Raw genomic sequence first — 17084 nt, 5'->3', positions numbered from 1 at the left:
TTGATTGTATAGGCCCATTTCTGATCACAAGCACCCACCACATTCCTTGATCATTTTATTTCCTTTTTCCCTCAAGCGTGTCTCCTCAAACAAAAACACAGAGAATGCTGGAGAAACTCAGCAGGTCTGGCAGCATTCGTGGACTCAGAGCAACAGAGTTAACATTTCAAGTCTGGTATGACACCTCTTCAGTTCTGGAGAAAGCTCTAAAGCAGACTCACACTGGGCTCAAAGTGTTACTCCTGTTCTGAAGAGGTCACACATGATAAGACAGAGCGCAGTTAAGAGTCAACCATATTGCTGTAGACCAGGCCATGTTGTTTTCATTTTTATTTATCCACTTCTGGGATGTGGGCGTATCTGGGTCAGCATTTCTTGCCCGTCCCAAGTTGCCCCTTGAGAAGGTGGGGGTGAGCTGCCTTCTTGAACCCCTGCAGTCCACCTGCTGTGTGTTGACCCACAATGCCCTAAGGGAGAGGGAATTCCAGGATTTTGACCCAACGACAATGAAGGAACAGCGATACATTTCCAAGTCGGGATTGTGAGTGGTTTGGAGGGGAACTTGCAGGGGGTGGTGTTCCCATGTATCTGCTGCCCTTGTCCTTCTAGATGGAAGTGGTCGTGAGTTTGGAAGGTGCTGCCTGAGGATCTTTGGTGAATTTCTGCAGTGCATCTTGTAGATAGTACACACTGCTGCTACTGAGCATCGCCGGTGGGGGGAGTGGATGTTTGTGGATGTGGTGCCAATCAAGTGGCTGCTTTGTCCTGGATGGTGTCAAGCTTCTTGAGTGTTGTTGGGGCTACCCCCATCCAGGCAAGTGGGGAGTATTCCCGTCACACTCCTGACTTGTGCCTTGTAGATGGGGGACAGGCTTTGGGGAGTCAGGAGGTGAGTTACTCCCGTGGTATTCTCAACCTCTGACCTGCTCTTGTAGCCCCTGTGTTTATGTGGTGAGTCCAGCTGAGCTTGAGCTAATGAAGCTTTCACTTCCCTAAAGGACATGAGTGATTCTTAAGAATAATCAATAATAGTGCTCACTGCAGTCATTATTGAGGCTCGCATTTAGTTCCAAATTTATTCAATTAATCAAATCTATTCTCTAACATTTGCTGCTGTGGGATTTGAATGTCTAGTCTCTAGGTATTCACTTGGCCTGCTAGCTTAATAGCCCAGAGACCTTGCTACCCTCCCATCATCACCTCTCCCACTGTTCTCACATATTAGGAGGTTTCTGCTTTAAATCATAGGGCCCCTGCCATGGGGGAGGCGATGGCCTAGTGCTGTTATCACAGGACTGTTAATCCATAGATCCAGATAACATTCTGAGGATCCAGATTCGAATCCCGCCAGGGAAGATAGTGGAGTTTGAACTCAATAGAATGTGTGGAATTATGACTCTAATGATGACCATGAACCCATTGTCAATTGTTGAGGAAAAAACCCATCTGGTTCACTAATGCCCTTTAGCGAAGGAAACTGCTATCCTTACCTGGTCTGGCCTACATGTGACTGCAAACCCACAGCAATGTGGTTGAAGGGATAGGCAATAAATGCTGCCTGGCCAGCGATGCCATCATCCCATGAAAAACCCTACAGTGTGGAAATAGGCCTCTTGAGTCTCCACTGACACTCAGTAGAGTGACCTACCACTGTAACCCTATGTTTCCCATGAATGACATCCCTGGACACAAGGGGCAACTTAGCATGGGCCAATCCACCTGAACTGTCCAGGTCAGGGCTGTGGGACAAAATCCACGCAGATATCAAGAGAATGTGCAAACACCACAGACACATACACCTGAGGCCAGAATTGAACCCAGATCCCTGGCACTGGGTGGCACCAGAGTTAACCATTAAACCACCGTGCCATCCCAATCATCTTTTCGCACATTAAGTCCCACATGCTAACCATGAGTCACTGGTGCTGACATCTAATCTGTTCTGAACGAATGGCTGAAACCAAATGAAATGAGGGAAGCCAGGCGATGGATATATTAAGGAAGGGTTACGTGGTTTTATAACTATGGGGATCTAGTCAATAGTGAAGAGGCTGTGTTACTTGGCATGCGTTCAACTGGAACGCAGATCTAAAAACGCAGATGCAGATTCTGTTTGAATACAGTTATCCGCTCAATGATGAGATCACTCGCCCGTCCTTCTGCTCCAACCCTGAACCCTCTTCGAAAGATGCCAACAGAGTGAGCCACCTCAATGGTCACCTCCCCTCCCTCACTGCAATGACCTGACTACTGACAAACCCCCCCCACAGCCCCCGTCCCAGCTCTCACCATGAGAAACAAAGCAAGATATACCAACCCCAGCCAATTAAACAGTATGACCAGAAGTATTTTTTGTTTGATACAAAAGTTAGGCTTAGCAGCGTTTGGAGGTACAGCCCTTCCACCAGGAGCCACGAGAAGTTGGTCAGGATGCAGTAATGCAAGAATGTGATAGCAGCTTTACACGTCACCTGGAAAGCAAAATGAAGAAGAAATGGCATTGATCGACCGAGAAGTAGGAACCACCGTTTTGAGCTAACTGGTGTCCGAGCACATCAATGATCCTCTTGCTTAGGCCTGATGAATCCATTCCACATTCTGACCCATATCACATTCTGACACATTCCACATCCTGGCCCATTCCACACTCGGACCCATTCCTCATCCTGACCCATTCCACATTCTGGCCCATTCCACATTCTGGCCCATCCCACATTCTGACCCATTCCACATTCGGGCCCATTCCACATCCTGGCCCATTCCACATCCTGGCCCATTCCACATTCGGGACAATTCCACATTCTGACACTTTCCACATTCTGACACATTCCACATCCTGGCCCATTCCACATTCTGGCAAATTCCACATCCGGACAAATTAAACATCCTGGCTCATTCCTCACCCTGACACATTTGACAATCTGGCTCTTTCCAAATTCGGGCCCATTCCACGTTCTGGCCCATTCCACATTCTGACACATTCCACATTCTGACACATTCCACATCCTGGCCCAGTCCACATTCTGGCCTATTCGACATCCGGACACATTTCCACATCCTAGCCCATTCCACATTCTGGCATATTTCACATCTGGACACATTCCACATCCTGGCCCATTCCTCATCCTGACCCATTCCACATTCTGGCCCATGCCACATTCTGACACATTCCACATTCGGGCCCATTCCACATCCTGACCCATTCCACGTTCTGGCCATTTCCACATTCTGGCCCATTCCACATTCTGACACATTCCACATTCTGACACATTTCACATCTTGGCCCATTCCACATTCTGGCCTATTCCACATCCGGACACATTCCACATCCTGGCCCATTCCTCATCCTGACCCATTCCACACCCTTGCCCTTTCCACACACTGGCCCATTCCACATTCTGGCCTATTCCACATCCGGGTACATTCCACATCCTGGCCCATTCCTCATCCTGACCCATTCCACATTCTGGCCCATTCTAAAGTCGGGCCCATTCCACATTGTGGCCCATTCCACATTCTGACACATTCCACATTCTGACACATTCGACATTCTGACACATTCAACATCCGGACACATTTCACATCTTGGCCCATTCCACATTCTGGCCTATTCCACATCCGGACACATTCCACATCCTGGCCCATTCCTCATCCTGACCCATTCCACACCCTTGCCCTTTCCACACACTGGCCCATTCCACATTCTGGCCTATTCCACATCCGGGTAAATTCCACATCCTGGCCCATTCCTCATCCTGACCCATTCCACATTCTGGCCCATTCCAAAGTCGGGCCCATTCCACATTGTGGCCCATTCCACATTCTGACACATTCCACATTCTGGCCCATTCCACATTCTGACACATTCCACATTCTGACACATTCAACATCCGGACACATTTCACATCTTGGCCCATTCCACATTCTGGCCTATTCCACATCCGGACACATTCCACATCCTGGCCCATTCCTCATCCTGACCCGTTTCACATTCTGGCCCATTCCACATTCAGGCCCATTCCACATTCGGGCCCATTCCACATTCTGGCCTATTCCTCATCCTGGCCTATTCCACATCCTGGCCCATTCCTCATGCTGACCCATTCCACATTCTGGCCCATTCCACATTCTGGCCCATCCCACATTCTGACACATTCCACATTCGGGCCCATTCCACATTCTGACCCATTCCACATTCTGACACATTCCACATCCTGGCCCATTCCACATCCTGGCCCATTCCACATTCTGGCCCATTCCACATTCTGGCCTTTCCCCATCCGGACACATTCCACATCCTGGCCCATTCCTCATCCTGACCTATTCCGCATTCTGGCCCATTCCACATTCTGACCCATTCCACATTCTTGCCCATTCCACATCCTGACCTCGGGACAGAGATTGCCTTTAAATTGCCCATTGAGTATCTTACCAACATAAGGTCATAACAAATCACAGAATCATTGCAGTGCCCAACGGGGCTGTTTGGCCTGTTTTTCCTGCTCCAAGGGCTCAAACAATGGGTCCCATAATGTGCAGCCATTGTCTTCTTCACCAGAATGTCATCAAACAACCTCCCAAAACCCACTTTGTGTGGAACATGCCTTCACCACATTTCCAGGCTGTGCATTCCAAACCCTGACTACTCAATGAGTGAAAAAGCTTTCTTCTCACATTTTTGAAGATTTATTCTTTCTTGAGTTTTGGAGGTTGAAGGTAAAGCCAGTGTCTCTTGCCCATCCCTAGTTTCCCCTTGAACTGAATGTCTTGCTCGGGCCATTCCAGAGGGCAGTTAAGACTGAAACACATTGCCTGGAGACACGTGTCTGCCAAATCGGGGAAGGACAGCAGGGAAGGCATTGACCTGGTGCTATTATTGCTGGATTGTTAATCCAGAGGCCCGGAAACATTTCAAGGACCCAGTTCAAATCCCACCACAGCAGATGGTGGAATTTGAATTCAATGAATATCTGGAATTAAAAATCTAACAGTGATCATGAATCCATTGTCAGAAAAAAACCATCTGGTTCATTAATGTCCTTTAGGGAAGGAAACTGCCATCCTCACCTGGTCTGGCCTACATGTGACTCCAGCCCCACAGCAATGTGGTTGACTCTTAATCATCATCAGGGCAGTTAGGGATGGGCAATAAGTGCTGCCGAGCCAGTGACAACCTCATCCCATGAATGAATAAAGGCAAAAATTCCTTCCCTGAAGGGCATTAGTGAACCAGGTGAGTTTTTACAACAATTGATGATTATCTCACTCGTTATCAATGGACTAGTGTTCAATCCCATGTTTATTAGTTACATCTAATTTCCACCTGATGCTTTAGTGGGATTGGAACACATGGGTCTCTAGGTTACTCACTCAGCGACATCCACAGGAACATAGAAAAGTAGAAAATAGCAGTAGGATTAGGCCATTCGGCCTTTTGAGCCTGCCCTGTCACTCAATATGATCATGGTTGATCATCCAACTCAGTTCCCTCTTCCCACTTTCTCCCCCTTGATCTATTTAGCTCTCGGAGCTGTATCTAACTCCTTCTTGAAAACGCTGTATGCTTTAGCCTCAATCTTGTTCTGAGGCAAAGAATTCCACAGGCTCTCCGCTCTGTGGGTGAAGACATTTCTCCTCATCGTGGTTCTAAACAGACTACTCCATATCCTTAACCCCTGGTTCAGGATACCCTGGTCAACAGGAACATCCCTCCTATGTTTACGCTGTCCAGTCCAGTTAGAATTCCTTTCCCACTACACCAGTGCTTTTTCAACATTCTTCATGTATGCTTCTTGCGCAAATGATTTTATATCTGAGAGCTCTCATTCTCAATCCTTTTACAGATGAGAACTTACCTACCACATAATCAGAAGCACCCATTTGGATTCCGAAATCTACCCTTCCACTCAGTAAGATAATAGCTGGTCTGGTACTGCCTCAGCTCCACTGCCCACCCTGTTGTCTACCAACAACCTCATTCTGAACTGAATATATTCAGTGACGCAGCCCCCACAGCACCCAACTCTTTCATAGAAAACAAATCACCTTCCACTCATTTATAAACAGACACCCCATATTATTGAAGTGTTCTCCTGGTTCTAGATTCCCTCCGCAGGGAACATGTCTTTCCACGTCGGCTCTGTGAAGCTCCCCTAGGATCATTAAGGCCACCTCTCGGGTTCTGCTAAACTCCAGTGGTACAGTCCCAGCCATTGTACATATGTTTTCTTACATCTTCCAGCTTGTATTATAGCGCGCACCAAAGGGAGATGACTATCTCTGTCAATCCCTGCTGCATTCAGCTATAAGATCATAACCTGTTGGAGCAGAACTGGGCCATTCAGCCCATAATGTCTGCTCCCCCATTCAATGAGATTACAGTGGATCTGATAATCCTTGACTCCACTTTCCTGCCTTTCGCCCATATTCCTTGAGTCCCTTACTGCTTAAAAAAAACTGTCTCAGCCTTGAGTAAATCACCAAATCCCTCTGCGGTAAAGAATTCCACTTTGAGAGAAGAAATTCCTCCACATCTCCAAGGTAAATGGGCGATCCCTTATTCTGAGATAGCACCCACTGATCCTCGGCTCTGCCACAAGGGGAAACAACCTCCCCACTTCTATCTTGTCAAGTTCCCATTCGAGTCTTTTTGTGCTTCAATAAGGATGGCTGTCAATCTGCGAAACTCCAACGGAGACAGCCCCACCTTATCAAACTCTCTCCATAAAACCGCATTGGTACACAAGGCTCTGCAGGGTCTGACGTGAGCTGATTCCCAATAATTCACAGACGGCCCAAACAAACCCCATTCCTACTCTGACAATTTTTGAGTCGAACATTGTGACAAGGGCTTGCATTTGCATGGCGCCTTTCCTGACCTCAGAGCATCCCTCAACATTTCACAGGCAGTGAAGGACTTGCTGAGGCATAACAAGCTGTTGTAAATGTCGCTGCCAGGGCAGGCGAACGAGGTCTGAAACAAAATGGACTAAGGGCCCAGACATTCAGGAGGTAGCAGTATAGTGGTCACATGACTGGACTCATAGAATCACTTACAGTGTGAGCAAGAGGCCATTTGGCCCATAGAGCCCGGCCCAACTACCTGAAGAGCACCCCACCCCGATCCAGCACCAACACCTCCCCCGCCGCTTAATTCTGCGCCATGTCTAATCTACCTACCCTGCACAGCCTTGGGCACCATGGGGCAATTTACACGGCCATCTATTCAACATGCACATCTCTAAACTATGGGAGGAAACCAGAGCACCCGGAGGAAACACTCACTGACACAGGAAGACTGTGCAAACTCCGCACAGACATTCACCAAGAGGTGGGATTGAACCCAGGCCCCTTGAGCTGTGAAGGCGACGTATTAATCACTGAGCCACAGTGCCACCCTCTAGCAATCCAGAGGCTTCTAATATTCTGAGGACATCAGTACCAATCCCACCAGGCCAGATGGTGAAATCTGAATTGAACAAGATATCAGTTAGCCCAATGTAAGAGGTACTGCAAGAATCTTGTAGGTTTCGTCTGATTCACTCTCGCCGTTTTGGAGTAGGAAGTCTGCTGCTCCAACCTGGTCTGGCCTACATCTGAAAGCTGACCTTGAGTGGCCCTAGCAAGGCTGAGCAAGACATCCAGATCAAGGGGAAATTAGGCAATGAAGGTTAGCCCGGACGGTGATGCCTACATCCCATGAATAAACCAAAAAAAAAATGGGTAAAGGCTTTGATGCATACGGTTTTGGGGCTAATTTTGACCAGCACCCCAGAAAGATCCTTCCCCCAACATTCCCTTCCGATGGGACTGTTTGCAACAGACTGAGAGGATGGATAAAGTCCTCGTTTCCACAGCTCAATCAAGAAGCATGAAATTTTCTGCTAAATAAAAAGCGACGTAAGGATGTCCTACCGTTGAGATGAAACAATGGTTTATGGAGCTGCTGGAGAACAAGATGGCGTCTTTGGTCAAGACTGAAGTAGCACGGAGGATGAAGGACATAAAGAGATTCAGGTGGATGTAATTGCGAGTGCAGTGAAACTTCCTGGGCGAGATGGTAGAGAATTTGTTACACACACACACACACACACACATAGAAGTCAACTGCGAAGTGAACAAAGTCTGTAATACATCAAATCTCGTACCTGAAAGCTGTGAATATGATGATAGCGGTTACCAAGGCAATCATAGATGTCATATAGCCTGCTGTGTACCCATTTTTAATGTTGAAATAATAAGACATCTGATACAACACAAAAAAGAAACATTTTAAATTGTGAGCACATCAGTCGTACTAATTAAAAGCACAGCATGTTGTTTTAGCACAAGTTCACTCTTTAAGCTTTAAGAGAATAGGAAGGTCATTTCTCAAGTCTGATCCATTAATGAACAGGATCATAGAGTTGCAGCGTCATGGAGATGTACAGCATGGAAACAGACCCTTCAGTCCAACATGTCCATGCCGATCAGTTATCCGAAATTAATCTAGTCCCATTTGCCCATATCTCTCTAAAACCTTCCTATTTATAAACCCGTTCGGATGCCTTTTAAATTTTATATTTGTACCAGCCTCCACCACTTCTCTGGCACAGATTCACAACCCTTTGGGTGAGAAGTTCCTCCTGATCTCAGTCCTTCATCTGCTTCCCTTTATTTTGAGGCAATGCCCCCTAGTCCCAGTTTCACCTGCTAGCGGAAACAACCTCCCTGCCTCCACCTTATCTATTCCCTTCATAATCTTGTATGTTTCTAGAACATAGAACATAGAACATAGAACAGTACAGCACAGAACAGGCCCTTCAGCCCACAATGTTGTGCTGACCATTGATCCTCATGTATGCACCCTCAGTAGCATTTTTTTCATTTACGATAGTTATTCTATTTATTTCCTTTCTACCAATTGTCCCTTGATTACTTACTAATTTTAGAATGCAATTCATGTCTTCTACTGTGAAGTCTGATGCAAACTATTTATTCAACTCCCTCTGCCATTTCCTGGTTCGCTATTCCTATTTCCTCTGCTTCATTTTCTAAGGGGCCAATGTTCACTTTGGCTTCTCTCCTTGTGTATTTAAAACGGCTCTTGCTATCCACTTGATGTTATTTGCAAGTTTACCCTAGACTTCATTTTCTTCTTCCTTTTTTTGGTCATCTTTTGTCTTTTGAAATTTTTCCAATCCTCTGGCTTACCACTAATCCTTGCCACGTATATACTTTTCCTTTCAATTTGACACTATCCCTAATTTGCCTGGCTAACCTAGAAGCCTTCTTCCACACTGAAATATATATCTTTGTTGCGAACCACCAACTATTCTTTTAATGTCTGCCATTGTTCCTCAACAGTTTTTGCTGCTAAACTTCACTCCCAGCCCACTCCATTCTGCTCTGCCCTCATTCTTTTGTAATTAACCTTATTTAAGCTTAGCACCATTAACCATTGTTTCTCACTCAAGTTCCTATCTTTTAAACTGAATTCTAAATTGTCCCACTATCTGTAAGAAGATCTTTTACTCAGATATCATTTATTAAATCTGCCTCGTTACACATTACCAGATCCAAAATAGTCTGATCCCTGTTAGATCCACAACATACTATTCTAGGAACTATTGTAAATGCACTCTATAAATTATACCTCCTGGCTTCCTCTGCCAATCTGACTATCTCAATCTCCAAGGCAATTTATCTCATGTATTATTAATGTACTGCCTTAGTTAAACACCCTCATTATCACCTGATTTATCCTCTGTCCCACCATATATTATCATTAAGGGCCCTTGAGGCTACTTATACTAGTTTCTGCTTTCCATTTTTATTTCTTATCTTCACACATATCGATTCTTGCAATACAAGATAACTTTTTGCGAACACACTTGGTCCATTCTCTACGAACAATGTCAACCAACCACCCCTTCCTCCCTGTCTGTCCTTTTGAAAAGTCACATAACCTGGAATATTTAGTTCCCAACTTCTGATGAAGGGTCTAGGCCCGAAACGTCAGCCTTCCCGCTCCCCCGATGCCGCCCGGCCCGCCGCGCCCACCCAGCTCCACACCCCGCCACCTCGGACTCTCCAGCATCCGCAGCTCCCACTATCCCTCCCAACTTTGATTGACTTGTAATCAGGACTTCACAATGCCTTTAAGATCATGCACATCAACCTGTACTTGTGCTATTAATTAATTTACTTTGCTCTGAATACTACGTGCATTCAAGTAAAGAGCTATTAAGTTTGCCTTTTTTAACTATTTTTCACCTTTTGATTCTACCATTACTTTTCTAAGTTTGTGTGCCCTATTCCTTCCTGTACCACTATGGGGTCAAAAACAAATAGCTGTCTTGTAATGCTGCCATATTCTCATGCTTTTACAAACCTACATTTCTTCTCTCCCAAACTCTCCGCTTACTTTTGAATTAGTTTATAGCCCTCTCTACAGATCCAGTTATTTGATTCACTGAGACACTGGTCCCAGCATGGTTCAAGTGAAGCCTATCCCACCAGAACAATTCCCATCTACCTCAGTACTCATGCTACTGCCCCACAAACTGAAACACATTCCACCCATACCAATCTTTAAGCCATGCATTTAACTCCTAGACTTGATTGACTCTATGCCAGTTTGCTCAGAGCTCAGGCAGTAATGCAGAAGTAATTACCTTCGAGGTTCTACTTTGTAATTTACCTCCAACTGTTCAAAATGTTTTAGCAAAACCTCCTTTCTAGTCCTATCAATGCAATTGGTGCCAACATCGATGACAACTATTAGAAATCTCCCCTTCCTCTCCAAGTTCTTCTTCAGCCTAGAGGAGATCTTAGGACTCCTGCTCATGGCTGCAGAGCAGGCCAGAGTTAGGAAGCATACACAGCTATCTGTAACCCCAGGTTGTTAAATAAAGCTATGTAAGATCGTCACTTTAACTAACCACCAAATCTGTGCTCCTCAGAAATAACACAGCAAACATGTCCTTTGATAAATAAAGGAACAACCATAATATTCAAATTATAGCTTGTGTTATTAAAAGTTCATTGATTGTCACAACATTTTTGGAGTTAGGTGAGAATGTGGAGTTGAGGCCACAGTCATATCAGCCATTAATAGGTGGACTAGGCTTGATGGGGCGAATGGCCTACTCCTGCTCCTGATTTGTGTCTTTGTAATTTCAAAAAAGCCATACAGAAAAGATGTACAAATGTGGTTGCAAGCATGTGGATAGACTTGAGAAGCAGGAATTGTTCTCCTTAGAGATGACTGAGTGGATTTGTTAAAGATGTCTAAAGTCATATGGAAGTGTACAGAGCAGATAGAGATAAATTGTTCCGTTGGTGGAAGGATCAAGAACCAGAGGACATTGATTTAAGGTGATTGCAAAAAGGAAGCAGCAATGACATGTGGAAAACCTTTTATGATGCAGCAAGCGGGTAGGATCTGAAATCACTGCAGGTAAATGTGTGAAGGCAGATTTAATTATGGCTTTCAAGAAAGAATTGATTAATTACTCCATAGTTTGGCTGATAAGCAAATTGAAATTCAAGAGTATTTCATCCGTGTTGCCAACATAACATAATGGGAACTGTGTTTTTGCCAGTGCCTGATGATGAATCACTGGATATTGGTCATTATTGCATTAAGCTCAACTGGTAGTCACTAAGCAATTTTGATCTTCTGTCACAGCACTCAACATTTTGAACCCAAAGTGAATGTACATCAATTAGCTGTTGCTCTGAAATCTTTGCTGTACTCAGTGGTTGATTTGGCCCACTGGACTGTGTATACACGCATTGCATTTCAACTGACAATGTACCCATTCTGATTTTCAAGGACCCATTCCTGATATATGCTTCTCAAGTCCAAACCAGTGGCTGGTTTCTGTTCCCAGGTTGCATTTGCTTTGAGAATCATGTACAGGACAGATTCACGCTTCATCTATTCATCAACACTAATAGCTATTTGACAAGTTAACAAATGACGATCACCAAGTTCTACTCTGTGATAAGAGAAAATGGGAACTGCAGATGCTGGCGAATCCAAGACAACAAAGCGCAAAGCCGGACGAACACAGCAGGCCGAGCAGCATCCCAGGAGCACAAAAACTAACGTCTCGGGCCTAGACCCCCCATCAGAGAAGGGGATGGGGAGAGCGTTCTGAAATAAATAGGGAAAGAGGGGGAGGCGGACTGACGATGGGTAGAGGAGAAGTTCTATTCTGTCTTGGGATCTCCCCTCGCTCTTCTGAATTCCAGTGAGTATAAGCCCAGTCTACTCAGTGTCTCCTCATAATCCAACCCTCTCAACCGAGTGAATCTCCTCTGCACCCCTTCCAGTGCTAGTATATCCCTCAAGTCAGGAGACCAAAACTGCACACAGTACTCCAGGTGTGGCCTCACCAGGACCGTATACAGCTGCAGCACAGCCTGCCTTTTCTAAACTCAGCTTTTAAACACAACCAAACACAAACAGTTTACAAGGAGATAGTCAGGGGCTGTCAGTGTGTAAAAAAATTGGCAAATTGAGTATAATGTGGGGAAATATGAAGCTGTTCATTTTGGAATGGAGAACAAAAGAACGGAATATTATTTAAATGGAGAAAAACTGCAGAAAGCCACAACACAAAAGAACTGGGGGGAACTGGTTCATGAAACACAGAAAGCGAGCACGCACATGCAGCAGGTAATCAGGAAGGCTCATAGTCATCAAGTCCTACAGCACACAGACAGGCCCTTCGGCCCAAACTGGTCCTTGCCAACCAAAACGTCCATCCACGCTAACACCACTTCCCAGCACTTGGCCCATATCCTTCTAAATCTTTCCTATCCATGTATTCATCCACATGCCTTTTAAATGTTGTTAATGTACCCGCCTCACCCACTCCCACTGGCAGCTCATTCCATATGTGTGCCACCCTCTGTGTAAAAAAGTTACCCCTCAGGTTCCCATGTATTCTTTCCCCTCTTACCTTAAACTGATGCCCTCTTGTCCTCGATGCCCCAACTCTGGGAAAAATGGCTGAATGCTTTCACCTTATCCATGCCTGTTGTGACCTTATACACATCTATAAGATCCCCCCTCAATCTCCCAGTCTAAAGGAAAAAGTCCTGGCTTGTCCAACTCCTCCCCATAACTCAGTCCCTTGAGTGCTGGCAACATCCTTGTAAATTTCTTGTGTGCTCTTTCCAGTTTAAATAACATCCTTCCTGTAGCAAGGTGGCCAAAACTGAACACAATACTCCAAGTGCAGCCTTGCCAATGCCCTGTACAACTGCAACATAACTTCCCAACTTCTATACTCAATGCCCTGACTGATGAAGGCCAGTGTCCCAAAAGCCTTCTTCACTGCCCTGTCTACCTGTGAATCCACTTTCAGAGAACTGTGCACATGAACTGCAAGGTGCCTCTGTTCCACTGCACTCCCTAATGCCCTACCATTCACCATGAAACTCCGTCCTTCATTTGACTTTCCAAAATGCAACACCACACACTTGTCTACATCAAACTCCATTTGCCATTTCTCAGCCCACTTCCCCAGCTGATCAAGATCCCGCTGCAATTTCTGATAATCTTCCTCACTGTCCATGATACCACCTTTATTCGTGGCATCCACAAACTTACTCATCCTGCCTTGTACATTCTCATCCAAATTATTGATATAGATAATAAATAGCAATGGGCCTAGCACTGACCCCCGAGGCACACCACTAGACCTCCAGTCCAACAAGCATCCTTACATTATTACTCTCTGCTTCCTGCCATCAAACTAACTGTGTATCCAATTTTCTAGCTCTCCCTGAATTCCATGTGTTATAAACTTCCAGAGCAGCCTCCCACATGGAACTTTATCAAAGGCTTTACTGAAATCCACATAGACTAGGTCTACTGCCCTGCCCTCATCAACCTTCCTCGTCACTTCATCAAAGAACTGTAACAAGTTTGTGAGGCATGGTGTCCCGCACACAAAGCCATGAGACTACTCCTAATCAAACCCTGTCTTTCCAAATACATGTACATCCTATCCCTCAGAATCTTCTCAAGTAATTTACCTACCACAGATGTTAAGCTTACTAGTCTAGAATTCCCAGGTTTTTCTTTGCAGTCCTTCTGGAATAAGGACACAACATTCACTACCCTCCAGTCTTTCAGGACCTCAGCTGTGGCTAATGATGATGCAAATATATCAGACAGGGTCCCTGCAATTTCTTCTCTACCTCTTGCATGGTTCAGTCAGGAGATTTATCCACCTTCGTACATTCTAATAATCACAACACCTCCCGTCCCTAGGATATTGCCATTAACGTCCCCAAACATCCAAGTCTTCATGTCTATCTCCATGGCAAACACAGAGGAGAAATATTCATTGAGGATCTTGCCTATCTCCTGTGGTTCCACACATACATCTCCACTTTGGTCCTTGAGGGGTCCTGTTCTCTCTCTAGTTATTCCTTTTCCTTTAATATACTTAAAGAATCTCTATGGATTCACCCTACTCCTCTTAGCTAAAGCTATCTTGTGCCTCCTTTGAACCCTCCTAATTTCCTTCTCCAGTAAACTCCTGAATCCCCTGTATACCTCCAGGGATTCCCTTGATCCCAGCCTCCTGTTCCTGACCCATGCCTCCTTATTTCTGGTCTCAAGGCCTCAATATCTTTTGTCATCCAGGGTTTCCTATTCCTGCCAACCTCGCCCTTCACCCTCACAGGAACATATAGACCTTGAACTTTAGCTGTCACACTTTTGAAGGCCTCCCATTTTCCAGAGGTCCTTTTGCCTGCAAATGAACTATTCCAATCAACCCCTGAAAGCGCCTGTCTAATTCCATCAAAATTCACCTTGTCCCCAATTTAGAACTTGAACCTGTGGACCAGTTTTGTCTTTCTCCATAAAATTAACAGAACTATGTTCACTGGTTCCAAAGTGCTCCCCCACTGTTACACAGTCACCTGTCCTGCCCTATTTCCTAACAGTAGGTCAAGTTTCGCCCCTTCCCAATTAGGACACTCTATATACTGCTTAAGGAAACGTTTCTGCACATATTTATCAAATTCCACCCCATCTAACCCTTTATCACTACAGCAGTGCCAGTCGTTGTGAGGAAAATTAAAATCTTCCCACAATGATAACACTATTGCTCCTGCAGATCTCCCTGCATATTTGTTCTTCTAAGTACCACTGACTATTTGGGGGGCCTATGGTACAAAGTCAATAATGTCAGCAACCCCTTCTTATTTTTTACTCCACCCACAAGCCTCATTGGATAAACCCTCAGTTATTTCATCTGACTATTCTGTTTCTGTAATGGCTATAATACTATGTACCTATCTACGCCCTCAGTTCAACAGTTTTACTTGTCAGCTCTCTTGCATTGAAATAGATGCAATTTAATCCAACAGGCATTCCTCACTCCTGTCCTGTTCCATCCTGACCTGCCTCTTCTAGTTGCCATTTCTGAGTACTGTATCTCCTTCCAGCCTCACACTTGTCTCCCTGCTGTTTAGAATTCCATCCCTCTGCCAATCTGGTTTAAATCCTCCCTTGCAGCACAAGCAAGTTTGCCCACCAGGATATTGGATTCCCTCCAGTGCAGGTGCAACCCATCCCTCTTAAACAGGCCACCTCTGCCCCAGAAAAGATCCCAACGATCCAGGAATTTGAATCCCTGCCCTCTGCACTAAGTCTTTAGCCATGCATTTATCTGCCATATCCTACTGTTCTTAACCTCACTAGCATGTGGGTCTGGAAGTAATCCGGAGATCACCAACTTCAAAGGCTTGGTTTTTAACTTTTTTCCTAGCTCTCTATACTCACTCCACAGGACCTGAGCCCTATATCTACCTATAATACTTGTGCCAACACACACGACTTCTGACTGCTCACCGTCCCCCTTGTGAATGTTCTGCAGCAGCTCCAAGACATCCCAGGCCTTGGCTTCTGGGACACAATACAGCATCCTGGATTCCCATTTGTGGCCGACAATCTTCTTTGTGTCCCCCAAACTACTGAATCTTCTGTCACTAAGGTCCTGTTTACCTTCACCCTTTCCCACTGCATCCCAGAGTCAGTTTTAGTGCCACCAATCTGGCTACTGGTGCTTTCCCCAGTCAGTCATCCCCACCAACAGCATTCAAAATGGTATACTTGTTTTTGAGGGGAATGCCCACAGGGGATTCCTGCACTCTCTGCTCTTTACCTTTCCTGGTGGTCACCCAGCTACTCTCTACCTGCACCTTAGACATGACCACCTCACTAAAACTCTTATCTATGATGCGGTCAGCATCTGGGATCATCCTGAGTGCATCCAGCTCGAGCTCCAGCTCCTGAATATGGTCTCCCAGGAGCTGCAGCTGGGTGCACTACCCTCAGGCATAGTTATCAGGGATGATGGAAGCCTCCCTGAGCTCCCGAATCCTGCAGGAGGAGCATGCCACTGCCCTAACTACCATCCCAACTGCTCTAAGACTGAAGAGGAAAATGAAAAGGACTTTACCGGTACTTTTTGCTGAGCCGCTGCTCACCAAAACCTATTGAGTCAATACTTTGCGTCTCACTCTGTGATCAACACATCTGTCTCACCGCATCTTGCTTAGAGGCAGAGGCAGGGAGGGAAACACTGCACAGATGTAATGTCTCATGCAATGTTGGCCCTTATTTCAAAGGACTTAGACTATCACAGTAATAAAGTCTTACTGCAACTATATAAGGTGCTGGTGAGACCACATCTGGAGTACTGTGAGCCATTTTGGTTGTCCCTTTGTATAAGGAAAGTTATTATTTCATTGGAGGCAAATTTGGATTCAAATTTCACGGGAGAAATCTGAACCAAGGAACACCTGGAACTGGAAGCCAGCCTAATGGTGACCATATAATCCCTATTGTCTGCTCTTGGTCAATAAAAATAACATCTGATTCAATTAATATCCTTTGGAGAGTGAACTCTTACCCAGTCTATCCAATGTGCGACTCCAGACCCTCAGCAAAGCAGCTGATGGTTAAATGGGCCTAACCAGCTGCTCAGTTCAATGGGCAACTAGGGATGGGTCACTAAATGCTGGCCTAGCCAGTGACTGATTGGAAATCAAAGTGTAGCGAGGTCACA

General features: G+C 45.4%; 1 protein-coding gene across 2 annotated transcripts in view; it reads right to left on the bottom strand.

Annotated features, from left to right (window-relative positions):
* The window catches only part of LOC125462939 (vasoactive intestinal polypeptide receptor 1-like), an 88252-nt gene that overhangs the window by 31474 nt on the left and 39694 nt on the right, over window positions 1-17084 (bottom strand). For both annotated transcript variants that reach the window (XM_059642206.1, XM_059642213.1), the window contains exons 5-7: window positions 8148-8245; window positions 7915-8047; window positions 2318-2471 (exon numbers count right to left, since the gene is read on the bottom strand). In XM_059642206.1, the coding sequence (XP_059498189.1) occupies window positions 2318-2471; window positions 7915-8047; window positions 8148-8245 (385 nt within the window). The remainder of the gene's footprint in view (window positions 1-2317; window positions 2472-7914; window positions 8048-8147; window positions 8246-17084) is intronic.

The sequence above is a fragment of the Stegostoma tigrinum genome, chromosome 2 (assembly GCF_030684315.1).
Source record: "Stegostoma tigrinum isolate sSteTig4 chromosome 2, sSteTig4.hap1, whole genome shotgun sequence".
NCBI lineage: Eukaryota > Metazoa > Chordata > Chondrichthyes > Orectolobiformes > Stegostomatidae > Stegostoma > Stegostoma tigrinum.
The sequence above is the reverse complement of the archived record's forward strand: the minus strand, read 5'-3'. Positions and strand labels throughout refer to the sequence as shown.